The sequence below is a fragment of the Lithohypha guttulata genome (genome assembly GCF_036872675.1).
Source record: "Lithohypha guttulata strain CCFEE 5908 chromosome Unknown scaffold_5, whole genome shotgun sequence".
NCBI classification, from domain to species: Eukaryota; Fungi; Ascomycota; class Eurotiomycetes; order Chaetothyriales; family Trichomeriaceae; genus Lithohypha; species Lithohypha guttulata.
The window spans coordinates 306,703-324,572 of record NW_027042754.1 but is presented as its reverse complement, the minus strand read 5'-3'; the positions used below and the strand labels follow the sequence as shown (position 1 = coordinate 324,572).

Here is a 17,870-nt window from a genome sequence, read left to right as displayed (position 1 = left end):
GAGAAGGGTTTGATATCTGCTCGATCTGTGTAACAGTCTGAGGTCAACAATTCTGCACGTACACAAAGCCCATTCCACTGTCTTCCTCCCGACGACCGTTGGCCCCGACAGCCTCTTGTCGGAATATCTCTACTGACAAGCGGCTTAGAAAGTGAAACACCAGCTTGCTTCGGCAAGATATACAGCGAGGCAACTATGATTCAATCGCGACTGCCCCGCGTGGCCTCGGTATGAATTCGTGTCTCCAAAATCATTGTAAAAGTGCTAATCATTCCAGCGTAACTTTCAAGACGCCAACTCATCAAATTGTACAGGAAATTACATCGTCACAACTCCCTAACCTGCTACTGAACCATGGCATCTGTAATGCAAAAAGCAAATACGCTCCGGGCTGCCCTGGGCAGAGGCAACGGATTGTCTTTCGGAGCATGGCAGATGCTACCTGGTGCACATCTATCGCGAACGATGGCACGATCTGGCTTCGACTGGATCCTGATTGACTGCGAACATGGCAACATTGCTGGTATAGTCCGTCACATCGTGGCCGTGGTAACTAATCTGACGAACTGGCAGACAACGAGATGCACGAGTCTGTACATGCAGTGGCCTCCTGCGGAGTGAGTCCTATCGTACGGATACCAGCAAATGAAAGCTGGATGGTCAAACGAGCTTTGGACAGTGGCGCACATGGAGTGTTGGTACCACTGATATACAGCGCAGACGACGCGAAGCGACTTGTAGAGTCTACCAAATTTCCACCTCGAGGCAAACGAGGGTTTGGAAGCCCTTTCTCGATGGGCGCATTTGACAGCAAGGGTGACCTGAGTGGCCTACAGTACATGCAGAACGCCAACGACAACCTGTTGACGATCATTCAGATTGAGACGGCCTCGGCTTTGGCTGATGTTGAGAATATTGCCAAGATTGATGGTATTGATGTATGTCGTGCGGGCATGTCGAAATTGGTTGAGCACGCAGCTAACGGGTTTACAGGTTCTGTTCGTCGGTCCCTGGGATCTGGGCAACAACATCGGCCATCCTGTGCTTGGAGATTTCGATCAGGAGCTGAAGGACGCCATTACTCGTGTGCGGGAGGCAGCCAAAGCAGCTGGCAAGTGGAGTGGTATATATTGTCCCAATGGAGATGTTGCACGGAAGTATGCAGATGAGGGCTTCCAGATGGTGCGTAGTATTTTGTTCTCACCACTTCTCTTATGCTAACACACACTTCCAGATTTCGGTGATCAACGACATGACAGCGATTCCAGTGTACATGACTCAGTCTCTAAACACAGCCAAAGGCACATGGGGCCACAGTGCTGCACAAGCTGTCAAGGGCGCTGCATACGGTGCAGTAAACCTAGCTTCGAGGACGTCAGAGGATAAGCCTTGAATGCTGTCAAAACCTGAATGTCGATAATTTTAATCGTCTGCGCGCAGTGCCTTTCATGGTATACTCTCCGCACATTTCTTTGCAACCACAACAACAGCTAGGGAGTAGATGGCTTCACTTCGTCGGATAGTATTCTTAGATGTCGTAGGTGCTCCTGCGGCATCTTCATGTCTCTTGCGACTGCTGTTCAGCATCATCGATGAGCGCTTCCACCTCTTCCTCTAAGAATCGATGCATAAGTTTCTTTTCCTCACTCACAATATCCGGCTTCGAGTAGGTATGAAAGACGCGCGATACATGAAGGACGGGCACGTCGAAAGCATATGCGTTGAACCATTTCTTGTTGGTCTCCTCCATGATATCAACCTCATTATATTCCACAGTTCGTCTTTTCGTCACATTCGTGAGGCGAGCCTTTGCAGTATCGCAGAGGCCACAGTCGTGCTTGGTGAATAACGTCAAACGCGCTGAGTACATGCGCAAAACGTGTGTGGCCCGCATATCGATTCTGCAGACCAGGTGTTGTTCCCAATAATGCAGCAAGCATGTTTTGGAAGGAACGAAGCTGTTGATAGAACGGAGTAACGGGTCACGCCTGCGCCCTCGGCATGAAGCCTGAATTATGTCATCGCCAACCGTGATGAGCAGCCAAAATCACAATGCACCGCAGTGCTCATTCTTTCCTACAGTAACCTCGTTATGGATTTATAGCGTTAAATGCGTAGGGATTTCAGATCGAGGTCACTCGATTTTGAGAGTCTACCCTTCTAATGAGATACCCTGGTCCCTAGAAACATGAGTGTTACACACGGCACGTGCCTGCGAGAACCCTGTAGAGATGCACGAGCTGTCCCTGGTTCGCTAGCTCATAGCCATGGATTACGCTGGGAGAAGCTTCTCTACTCTCTTACTCACCACTCTTAAGCATTCTTGTGTAATGTTCCGGTTCGCTCGCATGCTTGGCATCGTTCGTTTGCGATATCAGTGTCCTCTTTCTACACAGCTATCAATACCCATCACGCCTGTTTGTTCTTTGGCTGTGCGCGATCGACGGCCACTGAAGAAACGTTCGAGCGGTTTGAAGCTCTAGTGCCTGCCAAGTCCATGCGCCGAGCAGGGACACGCTGCGCGATGATGTTTCTCCTCAATCTCTCCACATAAAACTATGGCACATGCCAGCTTGTATGGCTCTTTATCTTTAATCTAAATACAATACAATCCAAGGTCGCAATCTGTCGCCGTCAATCGTTGAAGGAACTACTACATCCTGTGCTTGCGACAACTGAATCGGTGTATTGAATGCGAGCAGAGCTCGCTGGCACCTTCCAACATGGCTGTAGAGAACGTAACAGGTATTGAGGGTCAACAGTCCACGTTCATACCTTACACAGATCTGTCCTTTGACATTCACAACACTGACTCGTCTGTTCTGAAATTGGTATTTTGGATCCGGCCCAAATGGAGAGAGTGTTCCCAGGAACTCAAGATTGTAAAATTTACCGAGGGCATCACGAACACAGTCAGTATGCCCATATGCGCCGAACACGTGCCCTGCTCACCTATTGCAGCTGCTCAAGGTTGCACGACATAGACCTGATGTCCCTTTGCACGAAGCAGATAACGATGCGATCCTCATGCGAGCCTACGGAAATCGTACCGAAATCATCATTGACCGCGATCGCGAAGCTGTTTCTCACCGCCTCTTGGCAGACAGAGGGATGGCACCACCACTTTTGGGAAGATTCAAAAATGGGCTTCTTTATGGATTCATCCCTGGCAAGCCGTGCACCGCTGAGGATTTGACGCAGGACCGTGTATGGCGCGGCGTGGCTCGAAAGTTAGGAGAATGGCACGCAAAAGTACCTATATCTGGCATCAGTTCTTGTTCGTCCGTTGGGAAGACCCTTAGTCGTAATGCTGACGGCTGCCACTGTCTCAACCAGAGCAACGGTGCTAACGGCGCAATTGAGAAACAACGAACGGTGAGTTCGCGCAAGCCCTCTCCCAACGTATGGTCAGTTATGCAGGGCTGGATAAGCGCATTAGACACAAACACAGAGAAAGAACGAGCAAGAAAAGAAATGCTTCAGCAAGAGCTAGAACGCTGCTTCCAAGAACTAGACAGCAGCAGCGGTATTGGTGAGCACGGCTTTGTTTTTGCGCATTGTGACTTGCTATGTGCAAATGTTATCCAGCTTCCGAGCCCACACGCGCCAGTCGCTTCAAACGTCCAACCTGTCACTTTTATCGACTACGAATATGCCACTCCGGCACCTGCTGCTTTCGACATTTCGAACCATTTCGCCGAGTGGGCAGGTTATGACTGTGATTATAGCATGGTCCCATCTAGACCTATTCGCCGTGGATTCCTGCAAGAGTATATCGCTTCTTACAGTAAGAATGCGAATATCAAACTGGACGAATCAGCTGTCGAGAACCTCTTTCAGGACGTCGATCGTTGGCGAGGCATTCCCGGGCTATACTGGGGAATATGGTCTTTGATCCAGGCAAAGATTTCGGCGATTGATTTCGATTATGCTAAATATGCTGAAGAGCGCCTCGGTGAATATTTTGCCTGGCGAGGTGAAGCAGACGGCAGTCGTGCTAAGCAGGGAGTGAACATGCCTTTGCGTGAGCGCAGATGGTCTGAAGACTGAGGTGCTACTTGCCCTGGCATTTTGTAAGACCAAGCGGTGTCCGCGACAACCTTTGACACTGTGTCGTGCAAGCCCTAATGGCATGACCACACAAAGAATGCAAAGACTTCTACCTGGTGCGCAGCAATTTGTCGATACTATGGCCATTCTATTCGTGGTTATGACTCAGCTCCATTCTGAGGCATATCCTGCACTGCACATTAGCAGTATGCAGGCGCCTTGTGTAGATGAGGTCAGGAACAAGCCGTGATCACAACAGGAGTGGTGCGCAGCGACGCGATCTGGATTGCATCATTTCTCTGGGAAGGCACGGTATCAACTACCGTGTAAGGAGTGCAAGCTGCCGGATGAAGCATGGGCAAGTGTGGACTATAGAGCTCTTCCTACAGTGACCTATAGAATTCACCTGAGGACCCGAACAAAATATAATTCAGCATGCTTTGTCAACTAAGGCGTCCATGAGCAGGTCCGGCTGTAATAGAACATACCTGGCACAACGCGTACCATGTGCCTCAAATGCGAGTTGACGGTTCCCAATCGATGGCTGTACATGAAGAAGGGCCCAGTCCTCGCCCACGACATCCACCGTGCTCTTGAGACACTCCAATGGTCCGGGCTACCTCATCCCGTGCCTCTCGGGAAACGACACTGCATGACTGCGGATGGAAGTAACGGAAGACTTCTGTATGGATTGCGACACATTGTTGTTGTAAACATCTTGCTCCACGAGGGCTTACTGTTGCCGAGCACGTCACGTCAATCACTCATGGTTGACAGGATCGGAGATAAGCTGGGAAGTGGTAATTGACATGTGGGCATGATCCAAATCAAGCAAGCGAGCAGAAGCAGAGACAGGACCCGACCAAGCAAGCCATTTATCGCGGAAACAGGATGGCACAACCGGCGCCGATTGGGTGGATAACGATGGCTTGGATCAGAATCTCTTGGCGTTGTAAGGAGGTGATGCGAGATGCTCTGAAAGATGAAGCTGCGCTGCGAAGTTGTGCTTGCAGCTGCTCATGTTAGCAAGAGTGTTGCTGTAATTGATGCCACTAAACCGAGCTAACAAGGACGATTATCCGTAGACTCCTGGCTCAATCCACACGACAGGCCCATGGGTCTCACACAACCCACTTAGTGTGCTTTAGTGACATACTTAGTGGCCATGCACCCTGCTGGAAGCTCCATAGAGTGGTGTCTCTTCCTTCCACTCTTCTGATCCTCTTTCGTGTTTCGTGCTTCCAGTTGGTTCGCTGCCTCTCGGAAGCCAGCATTGCACCTGTGCCATCTGACCTCACGCACCTTCCAGTGCTCCCCTTTAGGATCTTCCCAAACTCTGTTTTTCTTGCAAGTTGTTGTCCTTGCACTTCCATACACGCCGTTGTGGTTTGTTCGTGTCATCAACACGTCCACCTGCGTCCTTTATCGCCTTCTCCCCCATTTCATATTCCTTCGCCTCTACCACTCTTCTTCTATACTGTTTTCACTGGCTTTGTAATACAATTCTCTTCGTCTTTGTTTCTTGTATTGCCACCTACTAGGCACCTTAATTGGTTGCTTTGGTTATCGGGTTGCTGCCGGGTTTGATTCGTGTTCAACTTTGGATTAAGCGACTTTGAATTTCACATTCACACCAAATTGTACTATTTGCGCCGACTACTGCACCACCATACTATCGTTAGCCTTCACTGTTCTACCTACCACGGTACCACCCCAGGTCGGCTAGTGTCGCTGATCATCTTCTGTCGCTGGCTCGACATAGCTTCAACCGGTAACCATTTCACTTCTGGTGGTTTGCGCATCGACACACGATAATCCTTTGCTACGCGATCGCAGACGCCTTGTTAACAGGCTGAAGTGAAATTTCAAGATTGGGTGGACCGGCAGATGTTCATGGAAATATTCGCAAACACTGCTGCCTGGTGACTCGATCGGGCTGACGGAAGTTGTTGGAGTGTCGCAAGGCAGAACAAGGATTGCGCAAGTGATAAGACAAACATGTTGCGCATATTGTCCTGGAACTCGAACACGGGTTTTGAGAAGATGCCGTCCGAAGACCTTCCGACCTTGACTCACAACATTGCCAACCCTTTACCACAGTGTGGAGGTAAACGCAAACGTCCGGTAGATGTGCCCTCAGTGTCTTCTATCAATAGTCAGACAGTGAAAGCTCTTGTCAGTGACGGGCTGAAAGCACTTACAAGTCCTCTGAATGATCATGATTTCATCAAAGTTCAACCTGAGAAGTGCTCAGAACCTCCAGTTGATTCACATAAATCAAGTCCTCCCTCAAATCCTGCTGCTGACGTTCAGATGGAAGATATCCCCTCCTCGTCCTCATGTGAGAAGGTCAAGTCTTGTGAAGATGCTCAGTTGGCAACTATGAGACAGACAATTTCCTCCCAATTGAGTTTGGAAATCTTGATGAAGCACAGAGAATTGAGGCTGATTGACCAAGAACTAGCAAAGTGTCAAGTGGCGTTGGAACAACTACGCAGATGTACCGAGATACCATATCCAGCTCTTCGCCAGCCTTCAGAACAAGTATCCTTAGGTCAAGGGCCGGCAGTACGCAAGCCATCTGAGAAAAATCCAGCTCGCTCGCCAGCACCTTGGGGAGTCACAGACGGCCCGTATACTCGACACTACGCTAGGTGGCTCCTGCCAGATCATCAATTTGATGGTGGCAAGGCTGAAATGTCTGCTCCTCTGATGGTACCTCATCATGGCCGATCCACACGAGGTGTTCATACTGACTTTGCTCAAATGGTTGGTAAGACGTCAAGATCCCAGCGTGCATTATACCAGGGATTGCCTGCCGGTTTTTGCGAACCTAAACAAAAGCCAACTGGTCCGATGATTCTTAAGCGCAAGTCTGACGGGAAAATGGTCAAGCTGGTGTGTCCCGATTGTGGCCGATTGGACTTTGGAAGTGCCCAAGGTTTCATTAACCACTGCCGAATCGGTCATCAGAGGAACTATGCTAGCCACGATGCGGCAGCCGAAGGGTGTGGTGAGCCTATAGAAGTTGACGATGCAGGATTAGTGAAAGATGCTTCTGTTGTTTCTGCACCTCCTTCAGTGGTCACGACGCCGATAGCCGTTACACCGTCTCCTATCATCGTTTCAGCGACAACTTCTAGCACACACCCTCTTGTGAAAACAGCACACTTGATGTCCAAAGATACTCTAGCTCGGCCGATTGTCCAGGGAGGCTTCATACCCAAGTCAGAACGCAAATCTGCTAAGCCAAGGATACGCTCGCCGCAAGTACAGAACTCAGATACACCCCACTTGTCTGCGCTGGTTCAAAGTCGAGAAACTGGCATCAATCTCGAGGAAGCCGTTGCTGAAGCGAAGCGAAGAGATGATCTGCATGAGGAATGGGAATTCGACGCATTCGTGGACTTTGACTCACCATTGCCCACGCCTAAGAATAGCAGGCATCCACATGTTGCTGGTAAAAAGCCAAGTGGTAAGTCTGTCAATGCTGGTAGCAATGCTCGCAAACCAGCTGCACCGAACCAGGTTTGCGCGAGTATGAGTGGTTCTCTTTCCGCTGTCCAGACCCCGGCCGAAGAACAGTCATTCCACCACTTTATGCCACTTGTTCCGTCTCCAACGAACGAGTCAACTCAAGCACCAAGTCTAATCGACGACGACGAAGAGATGGATCCTCAATCACCGCCCAGTTCTGATGAGCACGACGAAACAGACGTGCACTTTGACATTAGGGATGATGATCATACAGAAGAGCACCATGAACTTCGTGGATCTGAGATGACCGCAAATGCGACGCCATGTTCACAAACTGCGACGACCGCGCCACCATTTGCACGACCTCTAAGCTCGAAAGGTAGCAGATCATCAAACTTTGTGGCGGAGAACCCAGTACCGGAAGGTGAAGGTGACAAGAAGAGACGCAGAATAGAACAATAGGCAGGGTAGGACCAATTCGAACTCACCACTCACAATTCTCGACTCTTCTGGTGGTCGACATCTAATTCCTATATGACCTTCCAAAGTTCCATACCCGTGCTGATTCTAGCATATCAAAGGAAGAATCGGGAAGGATATCTGCAACAGACTTTAGGTATGGCATTGACGAAGAAAAGAGTCAGCAGCTTGAATACTCACGAACAATTCTTGTATTATTGTATATACGTCCTGTTCATCGACACGGCCACTTCTATAGACTTACGAAGCTGTTCATGCTGACCTCTACTTAGAGGAGAGCATTACAGTAGAGGAGCTTAAGGCTCCTCAATCAAAATCACTACTCAACTCAATAGATTAATTGTAACAATAGATTACCCTATACTGTTCAATCTCGATGTTTCATGTCTTTTTGCTCGGCATTTCTATCGCATCAATGATGCAGTGCACGTTGTTCTTCGCGTACGAATTTCTAGAAACATCGAGGATTGTGCTTGCCTCAGGCACCCAATATTTTCATTCCATGTGTAACCTTTTGAATGCAGAACCTTGTGAAGCAGTGCCTATCTAGGGTTCTGACACGATCTCGCCTACTTTATAGCTCGAAGCACGATACGGCGGAAACGCTCAGAAAAGACGCAAGAGCCTTAAACTTCCTGCTCTGCATAGTTTCAATCAGCGCACCACAGCTGCTCCTCAACACTGAAGTATGGCACAGAAGTGCGTACATAAAGGGTGCGGCAAGGTCTTCACAGATCCCGATGAGGAATGTGTATACCATCCAGGACCACCGGAGTTCCACGAAGGACAGAAGGGTAAAACACTAACAGAGAAGGAAAAGTTCTATCGTACAACAGACTAATCTATGCCCAGGATGGAAATGCTGTAAACCTCGCTTCCTAACCTTCGACGAATTCCTCGCAATTCCACCGTGCACGGCAGGAAAGCACTCTACTGTCGACGACACACCGGCAGAACCCGCGAAACAGAAGCAGGAAACACAACTCGCAGCAGACCAGCCACGTCTTAAACCGATCTCAAGCACGAATACAGTAACGCCCGTTGTACCCAATCAAGACGCCACGACAGAGTCTCTTAGCTCGATAGCACCGCCCCAGAAACCCTCGACTCCAGACCCACGCCTCGAAGAAGACAGCGACGATCCTGACACACCTGTTCCACCTAACACAACATGCAAACGCAGATCATGTGGGAAGAACTCAGCAGATACACGTCGAGACACAGAATGCACATATCACCCTGGCATACCCATCTTCCATGAAGGCAGCAAAGGCTGGACATGCTGTAAAAGACGTGTCCTCGAATTCGACGAGTTCATGAAAATCGAGGGCTGCAAGACACGCACCGGACACTGTTTTCTCGGCAAGAGAGGGAAGAAAACAGACGGCAGCGCATCAGAAGAGGAATTGCAGGATGTACGTAACGATTTCTACCAGACTGGAAACACACTCATCGTGAGCTTCTATCTCAAGAAGATTGACAAGGAGCGGGCCAAAGTTGAGTTTCTGGGTGATGGAAGTGGTGTCGAGTTGGATTTGCCTACTAGCGACGGGAAGAGGTTTCGCAGAAAAGTCGAGACGTGGAAGGAGCTTGTGCCGGAGAAGTGTGAGAAGAAGATCCTAGGCACGAAGTTGGAGATGGTGTTGTTCAAGAAGGAGGGTGGTGTGGGTTGGCCGGTCTTGACCAAAGGAGAAAGGACGACGGGAGAGAGGATACAGATCGGAGGGCCTTTGAGGGCTTGAAGTTTGGACGGCCGGTAGTACCTGTTCACTACTACTAGGATCCCTCCACAACTGGAAATGGCCGATCCATAACCTCACCGAGGTTAGACAATGGCGATCGCGATCAAGAACATGAGAAGACGACGACCCACGTGTATGTTCACGAAATAGCAGAAACCCATTCCAATAGAAATAGAAGAAGACAAGCAAGCAGCCTTGCGCGAAGCCGTTCACCAAGAACAAAGAAAAGACTCGAAGAATGATACAACTTATGGTGAACATACTTGCACAATTTTTCCATAATTTCTCCACTTGGAACTTTACGAGTACTTTTTGAACAAAAAAGGCACCTGCGGTTGTTACCTGCAATTTTAATTGCAAAGGACTTGAATTGTTCTTTTTAACGACCGTTTCACCGCAGACAACACCATACCCCAGAACATTATCGTTATCAGTACAATATAGGTCAACCAGTATTTGGGCTGCGTGAGAGGAAAATGTAGATCGTCATCTGAGAGCGCCTTCTGTGCATACATGAACCACAGCATGACTTACGCAATTATTTAAGGTACCGGAAAGGACGTCTAGCATAACACTGATGGATGCTGAGCTTCGAGTAACAGAAAGTGCAGTCGAACATGATCACACGTCAAGGAGCGCAGATAATTGTTTCCTGTTGCTTTCTGTTCCTGTATATATCGTATCTAGTCATGTGCGCAAAAGACACATTTAGTATGTGGCAAGATGCCACCTAGAAACCTCCTAAGAGAAGATCTTGTTGAACCACTTGTCGAAAGCGTTCCTACAGAAGATTTAGCAAATGATTCGATCGCGGTTGAGTATAGGGGAGGACTTACTTTGGTGGCGTGGGAACATAGTTCCTAGTATACTCCTCAATCTCATCCAGATCCTTCTTGAGGTCAGCTTCCTCAGGCTTGACAATCTTGGTCTTATGGATGACTTTCCAGACGAGGTATAAAATCGGGAACACCGCAATCATAGTGTAGCTGAAGAGGAAGTCTGGCACGGTCCAGAAACCAGGGAGGAAGACGGTGTAGCCGCCGACGAATGCCATGATGAAGCACATGATGAAAGCGTAGTATGTGCCCCAGGGTTGCCAGAAGGACTTGTGCGGGAGTGAGTCGCGAGAGATGCCTTGTGCGGCGAGGGCGCGTCGGAAGCAGAGGTAGGTGAAGCACATGCAGCAGAAGTTGATGAGCTGGGAGGCTGTGACCTGTTGCGAACGAGTCAGTATAGTTGATGGAGAAGTGGAACAGTTGGGGAACGTACCAAGCTGACAAACCATTGTAGCACGATAGCTGCATTGTTGCTGACTTGCAGGAAGGCAAGAAGAGCAATGAGTAATGTTGCAACCACGCAGTAGATCGGGACACCATTCTTGGTGCACCTGGTCATGAATTTTGGTGCTTTGCCTTCCAGAGCCATACCATACAAACTTCGGCTGGCGCAGTAGACGTAGGAATTGCCGGCTGATAGTGCGGACGTCAAAACCATGGCATTGACGATGTGTGGAAGGACACTGATACGGAGTCGTGTCATGGAAGCAACGTAGGGCGAAGCTGCAGCACCTGGGGCACCTGTTCGGTAGGCCTCTCTGAGATCCGGGTCGTTGTATGGCACTAAGATGCCAACGGCGAGAGAGCCGAGCTATATTTTTGGTTAACCCAGAACTTCAGATCGGCAAGATCCAGATCGTCTGCTCAGAAGAGGTTCGGAAGAGTTGACTTACCATGAAGAAAGTGGTGAGACGATAAAACACAGCCCTGAAAGCACGAGGCATAACCCATCGTGGATTTTCTGCCTCACCAGCGGCCATGGATACGTAGTCAGGGCCCGCGATCGTGAACGAGGCCTGGATAAGACATTGGAGGAAACCAACGAACCGGCCAAGATTGCCTTCGTAGCCGTACAACGTCGTGAATGAACCTGGATTTTTCCAATAACGGAATCCGAATCGGTCGCCAAGTGGATTACCACCCAACATCACAACGAAAGTGTAAAACAGGAGACCAATGATGAGCAACACCTTGCCGAGGGCCATCCAGAACTCGGTCTCTCCGTACCACTTGACGGCGAAGAGATTAACAGCACTGGCGTTCGTCAGCTTCATTGGGCACAACAGGCGCTTTTGGGTCTTACGCATAGATCACAAGGATGATGGCAATAGTAGCACCGGCTGGCATTGAATCTGTCCAGAACTGGATAATGACGTTGCAAGCCACAATTTCGAATGGCACAAGGGCAGCCTCGAAGATGAAGAAATTGTAACCGGCGGCAAAACCAAAAGCATCGTCAACCCAGCGACCAGCAAACCGAATGAATGGTGAAGATATGGGCAGGTAGGTGACCATCTCAGACATGCCTGGTCACAAGTTAGTCCATAGTGCATGGGCAAGCAGAACTGCTTGTGGACAGAAAGGGGTGGGTGCTCTGGCTGTGACGATCCGGAAATGTTCCAATCAATACTCGAGTTTGCGGAGAAAGTTTTGCTGCTGGAAACGGAAGCCATTGTGCGCATCGAAAGTCTTACAATTTGTTACCATCATGATTACAGAACACCTGATGCCGCGTTAGTAGAGCGTGAGTCCGTGATGTGAAATCAGCTTACCATAAACTGAACGCTATGAACAGAGAGGCAGGACCTCCATTCAGGAGACCTCTACCGATATTCACGTACAAGGCGGTACCAATTGTACCACCGATACCAATAAGCTGAATATGTCGGGGCTTGAGCTTTCTGTGCGTGTAGTCGACACCCGCTTTGAGACTGGATGCCTCACTCGACGGGGCGTCAACCAGGCCATAATTATCCTTGATGGCAGCTATCACCGAGGACTTGCGGCGGGATCCTTTACGAGCGTGTTCGACATCGTCGTAGGGGACATCTTGTTTGACACCACTAGAGAGTGCAGTTTGATCTCGCAGATGCACACTCTTCTCGTTGTGATCGTGACTGACACCACTAGAGAGTGCAGTCTCGTCTCGCGAATACACAGTCTTCTCGTTGGGATCGTGTATGGTCACGTCGTCGTAAGCAAGAGTGTGCTTTTCTCCAGACATGATTAGCAACTAAGGGCGCTCAAAATCCAAAGAGAGAAGAAAACCACCCCAGCCGCGCGAATAAGGAATTGTATTTGTACTGGATCGCAAGCATCGATCGAAGCGGAAGGCACAACTATAGGCGCAAGAGAGCGATACCGTGATTCGCCATTCTGAATTGTATCATGGTCCAGCCCATGCAAACTTCAGCTTGGCCTTTACATTTGATCGATCATACTTCTGAGGCCAGGCTTTTGGTAGTACTATGCGAGCCCAGCGGAGTCAAGTGATGCATGGTATACCTTAGTGGTATCGTGCAGCAAGTGGGAGGTGAGGAAGAGGTTGCTTGCTCTACTGGGCAGACGACACGCTCCTCTTAGCTTGACTTGGCCAGCTTGGCGGGAGCTGTGTCACTGCACCCACACACGAGCCCCACTAACCACCACACTTGCCTGAGCTCAGTTAGAGAACAGCAGATTCTGCATGGCGTGAGCTTTAGAACAAACCATGTTTTCTCAGCTGTTCGGAGGCGTAATCCAGTAGCTCAGCTGTCAGCAGGAACAGCATACCTTTACGGATCGTGCTTATCGAAGGGTCTTCATCGCTAACGTAGAGTAGCTTATGCATGTGGAACTTGCAGCAAAGGGTTCGATAACGCTAGGTCCAGATAAATACGATCAACCAAGTCCATTATCGATGTCGTATGTCGGGAATCTCTATGTGGTTTGTCCGTGTGCATGGGCAGTTAAACTGAAAGGTCGAAACCGCCCCACGACACCCCAGTCTGGTGAGAATTTCACTGTCAATTAACGGCGCTCGACCGAGGCTAGCGCTGATTGTGGTTGCTCTGCCCGTGAATGATGAGACTACAGGAGCGCCTATATTGCAGAAGCTCTGAGCTTACCAGAAAGATGAGCCGATGTGTAGAGTGCTTCGAATCTTATGTGGCGTCCTCGGTTCCTGCAATCCAGTCTGTTCTGTGTGACACACTTCCTTGGGTCACAATTGCGAGACTGCTAGCGTCGTAGTTCCCGAAAAGCAATTCTCAACGCGCCACGAAGCTGAATACGGCCAGCCATGCACGTGGCAAATTATGCCATCTTTGTGACCCTGGTTTGGATCACTGCAAGCTGCATAGAGGTAACCTTTCCACCTGTGGCAGGGATAGCAGCACAAGGTCAGATTCCTATCTCCCAGTTATCCAGCGATTTGAGGCACGACGATGAAGTCTTCAAATTCGCAGGCCTGAGCACCTTTGCCAATTTACCCTGGGTCTATTGCCTGTCAGCAGAACAACATGTGGAGAGATATGATATTGCAATCATAGGAGCACCCTTCGATACTGCTACCACTGGTCGTCCTGGCACGCGTTTTGGTCCTGTAGGTATACGACGTGGATCTCGTCGTATCGCACCGCCAAGTGCGTGGAATGCTTATACTCATCGAAATCATTTCAAGTCGTGGGCGCACATAGTTGATTGCGGTGATGCACCGTTGACGTTTCTTGACAATACCGTGGCTTTGAAACAGCTTGGTGAGGCTCACAAGAAGGTGTCGGGTAGGACTGCAAATACCACGACTGTTTCGTCAGTACCTCGCATTGTTACCCTTGGTGGAGACCATACAACAACGCTCGCTGCGCTGCGGAGTACAATAGACCATTGGGGTCCTGTATCTGTGGTACATTTTGATAGCCATATCGACACCTGGGATCCCAGTGTTCTTGGAGGAGGGTTTTCTCATTATGCTGGTGTGAACCATGGCACCTTCTTGCATCTTGCCCACGAGGAAGGACTTCTCCTGAATTCGACCTCGATACATGCTGGTATTCGAGCACCAGCCATAAACAAACGACATGACTGGAGGAACGACGCTCGCTGTGGCTTTACGATCATCACCGCTCGAGATATCGACCATCTGAGCATTGCCGGAATTATCGACAAAATCAAAACTCGTGTTGGAAATACACCAACATATGTTAGTGTTGATATTGATGTCCTTGATCCTGCCTTTGCTCCTGGTACAGGAACGGCTGAAGTTGGAGGCTGGACGACGCGCGAGCTGTTGAGTATCTTAGACGGGTTGACCGGAATCAACATCATTGGCGGCGACGTGGTAGAGGTAAGTCCAATCTACGACAATCCTGGTGAAGTGACAGTCCTTGCAGCTGCGGAGGTGACAAGCAGTCTTATCGGTTTAATGGTGGAACAGCCAGTAACGCCACAACACTGAGCACAAAGAGCAGGTGCGATTCTGTAGATTGTAGCGAAGGCAGGTACGTACATTCTTGTACCTATGAATGACAAAACATACCATTGAACATTATCTATTGCGCCTCAGCTTCTCACTCAATCTTAGCACTTGCACCTACCTTGCTTCGTAATTCATCCCATGCAATGAGACTTTCCAAAAACTAGACACAGTAGCCTCTAGTAACCTCTCTCTTCCTTCGCAAGTTGTCTTCTAAGTCGATCGGCCTTGCTCTTCACGTCTCTTCTCATCCGGGCCATTTCTCTCTTGTGGTCATTCTCGCATGGAGGACAGTCACGCAGCGCCCAATATCTATCCTTCTTCTCTAAAGTAGACTTTAAGGTGCTGCAGCGCAATGGGTTGACTCGGGCAACCATGCAGTCCTCACGGACGGCAACGGCATGGCCGCAACCACATTCGTAGTGACGGTCGAAGCACATGACTGGAGATGGGTTGTAAAGCTTACCTTGTTTTGTTCTTCGTTTTAGTGAGGTTCGTGGTATCTGAACGATAGCTGAGACAACTAGCAGCAGTCTTGCAAACATTTATTGCATATCGATTTGTCTGCTGCAGTCAATAGTACATCCCAAAATAGCGCAGGCCTTTGAAAGCACGTCTTTGTCTGAAGCTAGAACAGCAAGTCATTGTTACAATACTTCTGTGTACCATAGAAACTTGATAGTCATTCGCGAACCTGAAGTTGCATCTCTTTGTTTCAGGTCCTCCTTCTGCCAGCAAACCTTGCACGCCAGTACGCCGGGTATCACACGCATAACTTCGTCACAATAACACGCTGTAAAGTGCTTAGTCAACGTCCATCTCGTTCTCTTCCTGTACTCCTCCATTGACGAGCATCCTCCTCTTCGTTTTCTGTCGTGTTCTTTCCTCTCCAAGTAGCTGACTTTGAGGTTGAAGTTGCTCTTCGGGCTCCAAACCCTGCTTGACTCGCTCCATATCTTGTAACTCCTTGGAGATGAGGTGCTCTCCAGTAGCAATGACCTTGAGATCCTCCATCCTCTTCTTTTCTCGTTGCGTCTTGCCGGAAAGCCGTTTTCTGGTGAATACTCTTTCCCTCTTCGCTCTAATCTCCTCAATCCTCTCCATCGCCTTGATTGTCGAAGCCATAAGGTTTCTATCATATTTCACTGGCGCATTTCTGCGTTTGGCAAACTGTGAGAGGAGCAAATTCTGATCAACAATCATTTCCTTGCCACGTAGAGCACGATGAGTCTTGGTCCACTTGAGTTTACGTGGTTGTCGTTTCATTTTGAAGTTTTTGTGGCATTTTGAGCGACAGAAACGAAAGAGTTTGGCATCGTTCCGTACGAATGTGATACCCTTCGAAGGGTACACAGGTCGAGAGCAAAGGTGACAAGTATCGATTCTAGGTATTTATTAGAAATCCTGCAAGCAGAAATAGTCCACCAATCATGCATACCTCATTTTGGCTGCGTTGTGCTAAGCCAGGTGAACAGAACGAACAACTCCTGCGCCAGATGTCCGGCGATCTACCTCCAGAAGTATACAAAAAGAATCGTGTCGGCCACAATGTTGGTAGCGCAGCAAAAACGAACCGCCTCTTTTTCTTTTTAGGCTCTTTTGCCGAAGTTTATCCAGTGAAGGTCCCTGAACTCGACTTTCGCCGCAGATCATTTCTCTCTAACCATCAAGCACTCTGTCCTACATCTCAGACATCGACTCTTTGCGCGACGTCTTGAACCACATCATCCAGCACATATATTCGACCACGGCAACATGGCGTCAACTCTAGCCGCTGGTGTCGGCATCGCGGCAGCTGCATTCTTCGGCCGCGCAGGTCTGGTCGCATTCCGCAGGTGGAAGAATCCAGACGCAGTCAGTGCAATTGGCAAAGCATTCTACAAAGGTGGATTCGAATCAACGATGACACGGAAGGAGGCAGCACTGATACTCGAGCTCAATGAACGAACATTAGGCAACCGCGAAGTAGCACGAGAGAAGATCAGGAAAAATCATAGGAAACTGATGCTTCTAAACCATCCTGATAGAGGTGGGAGTCCTTATCTAGCGACGAAAGTGAACGAAGCGAAAGAGTTGTTGGAAAGAGGTGGATAGTGCAAGAACCGAACCTTCGACATTCTCTCGAGCAGGAATTAAGAGTGAGGTGCAATATGGACGACATCTTGCAACCAGACCTGTTCATGGTCTTCTAGAATGTGCTTTAATATGTTACAAGAAGCATGGCGTTAGGAGTTGGGTGGAAAGTGTGGGTTGTGCCATCATACGGCATCTTTTGGCTCGCAAAGTTATGAATCTCTACCTACCTTGCAAAAAGACACTGTACAATCTATGTGTAATTTACCGGCCAAGCCGTCGCAGAAAGACGGGATGTAAGCAGGAACTCGCGTCTTTTGGGGAGAGACTGACAATATGGGAAACCAAGGACGAGAAGCGGTTGGTAACGGGTCTCTATCGACATCTTGATGGCCTCACCACGATCTGCAATTTCATCTTCCTTGGTTCGAACTGCGTTAGATTGCATCATATTTCAACTTCCGTCAAACCACTCCCAATGCACTTTCGGCGTTGGTTGTTTAGCGGCCACAGTCGAGGTTCCGACAATCGCAGCCCAAAGTAGTGTTGCGAGTCACTGTCAACATCTACTATATTGCTCACCGGGCCACTGTATTATTTGAGCTGACAGCTGATCACTACTACAGGACAACTGTGAAGAGCTTGTATACTATCGTATCCACTTCAAACATCGGCTCCTCGTGCACAATGTCTTGCAACGGATTGCTGTGTTTATTTCAGTTCAGACCATGCAGCATGTGGTCGGCTAACAGATTTTAC

At 49.1% G+C, this 17,870-nt stretch overlaps 8 protein-coding genes across 8 annotated transcripts; 6 read left to right on the top strand and 2 right to left on the bottom strand.

The window, feature by feature from the left end:
- Positions 1-354: 354 nt before the first annotated feature.
- On the top strand, positions 355-1,393 carry LTR64_006563 (uncharacterized protein; the record flags this gene model as incomplete). The annotated part of the gene is made up of 4 exons (XM_064900893.1): positions 355-523; positions 574-938; positions 994-1,182; positions 1,235-1,393. 4 exons carry the CDS (start codon positions 355-357, stop codon positions 1,391-1,393), a joined length of 882 nt encoding a protein of 293 aa, XP_064751969.1.
- A 1,330-nt stretch (positions 1,394-2,723) lies between these two features.
- LTR64_006562 (uncharacterized protein) lies at positions 2,724-4,050 on the top strand (the record flags this gene model as incomplete). Its single annotated transcript, XM_064900892.1, has 2 exons — positions 2,724-2,912; positions 2,962-4,050. 2 exons carry the CDS (start codon positions 2,724-2,726, stop codon positions 4,048-4,050), a joined length of 1,278 nt encoding a protein of 425 aa, XP_064751968.1.
- A 2,725-nt stretch (positions 4,051-6,775) lies between these two features.
- On the top strand, positions 6,776-7,989 carry LTR64_006561 (uncharacterized protein; the record flags this gene model as incomplete). Its single annotated transcript, XM_064900891.1, has 2 exons — positions 6,776-6,823; positions 6,859-7,989. The coding sequence occupies 2 exons, from the start codon at positions 6,776-6,778 to the stop codon at positions 7,987-7,989; spliced, it is 1,179 nt and encodes a 392-aa protein (XP_064751967.1).
- Positions 7,990-8,695: 706 nt separating this feature from the next.
- LTR64_006560 (uncharacterized protein) lies at positions 8,696-9,749 on the top strand (the record flags this gene model as incomplete). The annotated part of the gene is made up of 2 exons (XM_064900890.1): positions 8,696-8,801; positions 8,860-9,749. 2 exons carry the CDS (start codon positions 8,696-8,698, stop codon positions 9,747-9,749), a joined length of 996 nt encoding a protein of 331 aa, XP_064751966.1.
- A 741-nt stretch (positions 9,750-10,490) lies between these two features.
- On the bottom strand, positions 10,491-12,809 carry AGP2 (general amino acid permease agp2; the record flags this gene model as incomplete). Its single annotated transcript, XM_064900889.1, has 7 exons — positions 10,491-10,530; positions 10,586-10,962; positions 11,019-11,396; positions 11,479-11,839; positions 11,889-12,111; positions 12,280-12,308; positions 12,358-12,809. The coding sequence occupies 7 exons, from the start codon at positions 12,807-12,809 to the stop codon at positions 10,491-10,493; spliced, it is 1,860 nt and encodes a 619-aa protein (XP_064751965.1).
- Positions 12,810-13,865: 1,056 nt separating this feature from the next.
- LTR64_006558 (uncharacterized protein) lies at positions 13,866-15,020 on the top strand (the record flags this gene model as incomplete). Its single annotated transcript, XM_064900888.1, has 1 exon — positions 13,866-15,020. The coding sequence occupies one exon, from the start codon at positions 13,866-13,868 to the stop codon at positions 15,018-15,020; it is 1,155 nt and encodes a 384-aa protein (XP_064751964.1).
- Positions 15,021-15,842: 822 nt separating this feature from the next.
- Positions 15,843-16,481, bottom strand: LTR64_006557 (uncharacterized protein; the record flags this gene model as incomplete). The annotated part of the gene is made up of 2 exons (XM_064900887.1): positions 15,843-16,422; positions 16,477-16,481. 2 exons carry the CDS (start codon positions 16,479-16,481, stop codon positions 15,843-15,845), a joined length of 585 nt encoding a protein of 194 aa, XP_064751963.1.
- A 312-nt stretch (positions 16,482-16,793) lies between these two features.
- PAM18 (mitochondrial import inner membrane translocase subunit TIM14) lies at positions 16,794-17,132 on the top strand (the record flags this gene model as incomplete). The annotated part of the gene is made up of 2 exons (XM_064900886.1): positions 16,794-16,815; positions 16,855-17,132. 2 exons carry the CDS (start codon positions 16,794-16,796, stop codon positions 17,130-17,132), a joined length of 300 nt encoding a protein of 99 aa, XP_064751962.1.
- Positions 17,133-17,870: the final 738 nt, after the last annotated feature.